Source organism: Rhopalosiphum padi, chromosome 1 (genome assembly GCF_020882245.1).
Source record: "Rhopalosiphum padi isolate XX-2018 chromosome 1, ASM2088224v1, whole genome shotgun sequence".
Taxonomy (NCBI): Eukaryota; Metazoa; Arthropoda; class Insecta; order Hemiptera; family Aphididae; genus Rhopalosiphum; species Rhopalosiphum padi.
The window spans coordinates 84,497,020-84,505,233 of NC_083597.1; the positions used below are offsets into that span (position 1 = coordinate 84,497,020).

Here is an 8,214-nt window from a genome sequence, read left to right on the forward strand (position 1 = left end):
TACAGTGATGTTGAATGATATCTAGATAAATCATCTAGATACAAATTAAATACCTATACCTACATCTTATTTAGATAAATAAATAATAAGTTAGTATTTTATTGGTATCTAAGATTTAAATTCAATTATGGACATTAATATCTAGATAAATCTCGAGTAATTTAGGTATATTTTTACGTGTATAGGTACCTATTCATGTATTTATTCTTTAATATATTTTTGATACGAATTAAGCCTTGCTGTTTATGTCTTCCCTAATAACATTACTCAATCAAGAATACAATAGCATGTCAAGCATTTATAAAAATTAACTATTGTAAAATGAAAATCTAGATAAAAATTGAATATTCTATTTTCATATTAATCTAGATATCTATTTATTTAGCTAGTAATCTAATATTTATCCAGATATTATTTTTGCTATCTGAACTCAGTAACACTGTCAATATACCTATATTCCGTTTGAAATGTTTAATATCGTAGAACAACACTTCGATTAAACATTTAACACCGTTTAATAGTTTTAAGTTGCAACATAAAAATATTTTACAAATAAAAAATACTTATATATTTAATATAAATACGAAACAAAAACATTTAAGTTTTGAATATTAAAGTTTAAAATAATACAATATAATGTAATAAAACTTAAGATTAAATTTTAAAAATGCACATTATTTAGCTGCATAATGTTGAATAAATCTTGCAGATGGATCTTTAACTTTAGTCCACATGGGCATCCAAAAGTAAGGCATGAATTTAGAAGATAATCCTTCGTAATGTTTTTCGAACATGTCCCTAAAAATCAGACATTTAAAAAGTTTAGCTTGTATACAAATACATCATTGTAATACGCATTTACTCCTTATCTTAGTTAAATTGTTTTTATCATATATTAAATGTAGTAGTCCTAAAAAAATAATTAAATTTTAACACGGGTAATTTAAAAAAATTTAATTTTCATAATAATGTGTCAATGTCAAACGTATATAATTTGGCTTGGTAAAAGAAAATAAGCGTTGCACATTGAAGAAATTACTATCATTATGTAAAATATTAAAATGTACATTAAATACACAATAAGAGTATTTTATTTATATTTTAAATAGTGTAATATTATATACTGTGTAAACGGAGTATATAAATTGAGTACCTTTAATCTACTCGTATGTACTTACCTATAGTACAGCGATTCTTTTGAATTCGGAGGGCAATGTTGATATTTTGTTGCTGCTAATTTTAAATCTTCGTCCGAGTATTTTGGCTCGATCCATTCTTGGATAATATTAAACAATGATTTTTTGACAGTTGTAACTCCATCGCTGTAATCATATTACAAGCTTATTAATTATTTTAAAAGGAATAAAAAAAAACTTTTTCGCATACAATTATAGTAATATTGAATGATTTAAAAAGAAAAAATAGAAAGTGACTTTTTATAGAATTAAAAATCGTTTATATTATAAGATACTGAATAATGAGTGTATATTTTTTTAAATTAGATCAATATTCAGGGTATCAAAGTTAAATATAATTTATATCATTAAATACCATCCAGAGATCCCCTATTAATATTGTATATACGCTTAGGAAATATTATGTCGATTAATTTTACCCTCTAAAGTCTAAATCATGAAAAAATTATAAATAAAAATGTGGAAAATTCAATCTTTATATAGGTACTCGTAGATCTATTTCACGTCTATTTTCAGAATTATATCACATTACTAGATTAATTAAAAGATTAGAATGGAAACATCAAACATGTCTTAATTCCTATGATATACCTACGTGAATCTGACAAAGACAAAAAATTACCACTTTTGAACTCTAATTAAAAGATTATTAATTTTTTGATATAAAATATTTTCTAAAATCTATCATATTTTCACACATTGTTTAAACATTGTCACATTGACAGTCGACGGATACTGATTAGTGATTACATAATAACTATAGTATCATACTAATGTTATGATATATCTATATCAAGATACCTTATAGGTAACAAATGTACCGTAATCTATATGAATTTTAAATGAACACTGTAATACTGTTTAAAAAAACTCAATGACTTGACGCTCGTAACTAGACGTGACTTATAGACTGTAACACGAACACCACCTATATAATTGAATCACCGATATAAAATAATATATTTATGATATTTATACATATATTATAATATATGTAGGTATGATATAAGTGGTGAATTCAAAGAAGTGACGGATAGATAACCACTCCCTCTTAGTTATTAGATTTTGGTTTTTATATGTTTATAACTGTATCGATATATACTCTTAATACAATTTTCAACATCATTAATTAAAATACAGAACTAATAGGTACATGATATTACTAAAAATAAATCAAGGCGATTAATTTTGAGGAAAGCCCTTCGTTTCAAATATTATTGAGAATCTTATTTAAACAATTTAATCACCCCCTTCCCTAAGTCGAGCTTTAGATACGTCACTGATGCCTACAATTCCGGTTTACATGATAGTGATGGACTGATGGTACTCCTTCATTTCGTTTTCAAAATCCAGAGTAGACGATAGTATAGTCTGTTAGTCTGTAGGATATATGTATACACTATAAAAGTTATAGATATTTGGAAATAATTACATATAATAATTTTTCGATATTTTAGTGAAAAATGTACTGTTTACTGTTACTCCTATCTTAGATTTTATTTTTATGTAATACTATTCGAAACTGATATCAGTGCTACCTTACATTCATAATTTTTATTTCTTATTTATATTTACCACTAATTGTAAGTCTGTTTAATAGATACATAACGAGATACGCATTTATTTTACTTGAAAAAAACGTATACTTACATTCTACATAAAAGGTAGGTAATAAGTAATAACTTACTATTATTATAATTTATAGACTTATAGTTAAGTAATAATACTTATATTATACCTGAACGCTTCTTTGTGCCTCCACAATACTTCGTTTGGCAAAAGACCTGTTCCGTCAAACGCCGAGCGGAGGAGGTGTTTTTCGATTTGATTTTGTGGTTGTCTCATCGTCTTGGGGAGGCTCAAGAAATACTGAGTAAAACGCAAGTCTAGGAAAGGCACCCTCAACTCAAGTCTGAAAATTTCAATTGGCAGATGGAGTCAATTACGTATTTAATGGTTATTATTTTTTTTTTTAATAAATATTTAACGTTATAAAGGTAAGTGCTTATAATAAGGAATATTAGGTATCTGTATAGAAGATATACAAACCCGTGTGCGGCCGTTGTTCTGTCGGCGCGCAAACCATCGTACATGAATATATCACCCAGCAACCTAAGACTCTCGTTGTGCGCGTGGTCTGGTGTGGGTGCGTCCCTGAAGTAAATGTAACCTTGTGCCACCTCATCAGCACCTTCACCACTGCACAGGACCACTGTATCCGTATTTTGGCTTATGTATTGTGACACCAGGTACATTCCTGTAAAAATTAATTTTAAGCATATTACGATGTTATGTATATTAGGTTTTATCGGGTTAGCTATAAGTAGGTGCGGCGTGTGAGGTATTTTGATACAATAGTTGATGATTTTTTATTATTACCACACGATGCTCTAATTGTCGTGATGTCTGCAGTTTCCAATGTGTGTATCACTTTATCGAGTACGCTCAGCACATCTTCGGCGGTAAAGAGCACCTCGTGGTGTTCCGAACCTATGTGTTTAGCCACTTGTCTTGCCGCCAATATATCCGGACTGTCCGCCATCCCAACCGAAAATGTCTATTTGCAACAAAATATTAAGTAGGTTCTTTTGTTATGATAACAATTTTTTATTTACCTGAATTGGGTACGGGAGACCTTTTTCTTTTGACAGCTTAACCAATATAGCAGCTATTAAACTAGAATCTAACCCTCCAGACAATAAACAACCAATACGACGATTCGACATCATTCTCTTTTCAACAGCTTGTGTTAATAAATTACGAATATTAGCATGGATATTTTCTTTAGCCAAGCCTATAATATAATTTTATATTAATATTGTATCAAAATAGTCTACAAAAAGTAAAAAAATATTTGTTAAACGTACCTTCTTCCAACGGTACTGGTGGCAAAATAGGTTCCTCGATTTTAAAAAAACGATTCAATGAAACTAACTCCAGTTTTCCGCCAGGCAAAATGTTATACTCAGCCATATGACCTGGGGGGAAAGGCTTCATTTCCCATTCTGTCAGTCCAAGTTCATCAATCAAACATGTCAAACCTGCGAATAAATATCAAATTTTTTATTGTGTTATCATATTAAATTCTGAAATTATACTTAAAAAGTAATCGAATTTTATTAACAAATCAATTAATTAACCGATCGTGTAAATAATACTTTAAAAATTAAAATAAATAAATAAATCTTATGAAAAATGATCAAATGTCGAAAAACGTGAGTAGAGTTGTAAATTTGTAATTACTAATTTTAAGAATATTTACAATATAAGTCATCAAATGTATTTTGTGAAACTTTTTTAACTAACATTCAATGATTAGCAAAGATCAGAGATTTAGACATTCCAATATTTTAATGATAAACACTATATATCAATTAATAACATATCACCTTGTTTCTTATATAATAAACTAATAACAAGCGATATATGCGTAAGTATTATATAATAATTTTTACTATTGTATAATGTACAAATTGTACCATATAAATAAAAGAAAAGTGAAAAGTAATTTAAAAAAATATCATTTAAAAATTATTTTTTGAATTTAATTTATTTTGTTTTGTAAAACATTTTCTATTTTTATTTATTATAAATATTTAGTTTTTTTATTAGTTTGTTTATATTTAAAAAGTTTATTGATATAACATTTCTAAATTTAATTTAAGTAAAATTATAGTTTATTAATTATTAATATTTAACCATAGTAAACTATTATAATTGGTTAATTATTAATTACAATTTTAAAAGATAGAATAAAATATAAATTAATAGAAAAATGGGTTAGATAATATGATTTATTGACCTTAAAGTGTTATAGGTTAGACTTATAAGTAGTATTATACATATAGCGATTTCACTTCAAAATAATTAATTTTCAAGAATGATTTTTAATAACTATGTGTCTCATTAAAAGAGCGATTGATAAAGTTAACATTATAACTTAATATAGGTAGCTGTATTACTTTACAACGGAATTATATTAGTTTTTGTTCCACATCAAAAAGTGATGAAATAATGATCTTGATATCATTAGATTGAAAATCATAATTAATAACCGATATTACTAATTGTACCTACAACTATATTTTTAAAATTTAAAATAAGTATAAATTACATTTGAATACTAGTTCAATAATTTTATTCTCGAGTCTCTTTAACGACTATAAAGAATTAGTATTAAACATTATAATAATCAGTAATTTATATCATTAAATTTACATACATATTTGTTGTTTTTCATATTTATTTATATTGTACATTTATATTTATGAGTGTTTAAATGTATAGAATAACTTAAATAAAATTTTAAAATTTGATTAAATTAATTCTGAGTACGTGATATTTTTTTTTAATTTATGAATTAATCGTTCAAAAAAATCGTTCTTTGAAAAATATTAATTGGCAATCTTTCTTTATACATACTGCAATACAACATAATGAATAAAATGATTCTTATATTATGTAGTATAGTTAAATAAAAAAAAGCACAGGACATTTTAACATATTATATATTAAATCAATGACGATTACCTTTTGCTTCAGAAGATATTCCCAAAATACCATTGCTGGATGATAGATAAAATAATGGCCTCACTCCATATGGATCTCTTGCAACGAATACTTTTTTTTTTAGCGAATCAATCAAACAAAACGCATATTCGGCATCTAATTGTTTCAATGTTTCTTCAATACCAAAACTTCCATATAGTTGTAGTACACTCTCTACATCACATTGCGTTTCATAATTGAAACCGTGTTTTTCTCCAAGCTATTGAATAATTGTACAAAATAAATATAAATTGAATTAATTATTTATATGATAAAACCAAAAACAAAATGGAAATTTAAATATTAAAACAAACATTAGAAACAACATTAATTATTATATTAAGTTATTTATTAGACATACATTTTTAAAATATCGAAAATTTGTCACAAGTTTTTCTTCTAATATTGTTATTGTCTAGCTATTTATTTTTTCTACCTTAAAGATTTTTTTAATTATTTACCTTTATAAACTTAAACAGCTTTATTATTTATTTAGATAAATAATTTAACTTAATATTAGCTTGAACTTTTTTGTGGTTAAAATAAAATTAAAACGATGATAAACGATAATAGACATATGGTTAAACAGCCAAATAAATGTATATTAGGTATACCTAATATACATATTTTAACGATAATTTTAATATTTTTCAATCCACTAAAACTTATTTTTAATTTAAATAATATGTAATTAAAAAAACGTATTGACCACTTTAACTCACTAAAAATTATAAATAATAAAATCAATGCTTGTAGTATAAATTTTTTAAATTAAAAATTAAATATATTAATATATGTTAATAAAATAATTTAAATTTAAATTTTGAATGCTTAATTATATTATTTTTCTATGTCTTCTAAATTATTAAATTATTTACTTGTTTCCAATTGAAAATTTCTCCATTGCAAATCATTGATACAAATGGAAATTTGTGCAATTTCATTGGTTGCATTCCGTAAAGGCTATCAATAATTGCCAGACGATGAAATCCAAGACAGACATTCTGAACAAATACATTTCGTTAATTTTCAATAAAATATTATTATAAAATTAAAATTTTTTTTCTATTATTACTTTCACTTTTAAATCATATTCCAATCTCCATGCGTCTGGGCCTCTATGTTGAATCTTTGAAAACGTCTTGTCATATTTAGAAATTGAATGCACATCGATACCAAAAAGTGCCCAAATTCCACACATAATTACACCCTTAATAAATATTACACCGAAAAAATTTTATTTTTATTTGTTTTTACTCTTACGAATGTTCTCTGCCAACAGAAACTGAGTGACTGCCGGATTGTCTTATATTTAGTCTACTCGCGCTCAGTCAGCGATAGATGTGTACAAAATCATGTGGCATTGACATTGAACACTTCTCTGAATAAAACGCTCACTCTTTTTTTAATTGGCACTTTTATTTTACAACAATTTAGTTATCAAACATTTTTTTTATTTATTAACATATAAATTCATCAATATATTATTATGTAAATAATATGGTAATTATATAGGTACAGATAATATATTATGTTATTAATATTTAAATAACACTTTTTTTTATTCCTATTATCATAGTTGTTTTTTTTTTTATAAAATTTACTATAAATAACAAGCATTTAATTAATTTTAGTTATAATAAACATAATTTAATAGAATATAATATATTATTTTTAATAAATATAATTTAATATAATATAATGCCTATTCATTTTTAATACTTTGTGTATAAAAAAACAAATTTGTTGCTCTCCCAAATAATACTTAATATGCAAAATAGATAGTTTATCTTGACTACTGCGTAGTACGTGTAAATTATTTCTTGATGTTGACATTTAGTAAATAATACAAACAACTAAGGTGACAGGTACTGTAATGCTTACTATTAAATGTATACAATATTCAACAATACATTAGTTTTTTTTTAATTTCAAACTTGAATTAATTGGATATACCATAAACGATCATTATTATTGTAGATATAAAATAATTCAATGTGTAGGTACTAATAATAATGAATTAGGTAACCCTTAATATATACATATTTATAATAATATGTAGATACCTATTTAGTATACATACTTACTATTAAAATAAAATAATTGATTAGAAAATACGGTCGATGTTATTTTAATTTGGATGGTGTTTTTATAAATAATAGGTATTGATTGATTTTATAATAAATGTATTTTAAAATATAAAAATATTTTTAGGCTTCATTTAGTGCAATTAAAATTTATATACTTCAAAGTATATCTTAGTTTCGAGAAACCATGCTCGAGGCTTATACAATAATACTATTTGAGTGACGGAATGAGTTTGAAAAGTTTTTTAAGTGATTGAAAATGTTAGCTAGATAAAGTTAATTTATAAACTGTACTTTCTTTAGAAATTGAAAATTTTTATTGCCACTATAAATGTAGTGTGGATGTTCGTGAAATTAGTATTTCGACATTTTCCGATCGATTC

The 8,214-nt window shown here is 25.0% G+C and overlaps 1 protein-coding gene across 1 annotated transcript; it reads right to left on the reverse strand.

Annotated features, from left to right (window-relative positions):
• Window positions 1–496: 496 nt before the first annotated feature.
• Window positions 497–7,116, reverse strand: LOC132932438 (asparagine synthetase [glutamine-hydrolyzing]). Its single transcript, XM_060998816.1, has 10 exons — window positions 6,820–7,116; window positions 6,623–6,748; window positions 5,727–5,964; window positions 4,064–4,237; window positions 3,812–3,990; window positions 3,576–3,753; window positions 3,246–3,453; window positions 2,935–3,108; window positions 1,179–1,322; window positions 497–798 (listed from the first exon to the last, which is right to left on the reverse strand). Exons 1-10 carry the CDS (start codon window positions 6,943–6,945, stop codon window positions 675–677), a joined length of 1,671 nt encoding a protein of 556 aa, XP_060854799.1. The 5' UTR covers window positions 6,946–7,116; the 3' UTR covers window positions 497–674.
• Window positions 7,117–8,214: the final 1,098 nt, after the last annotated feature.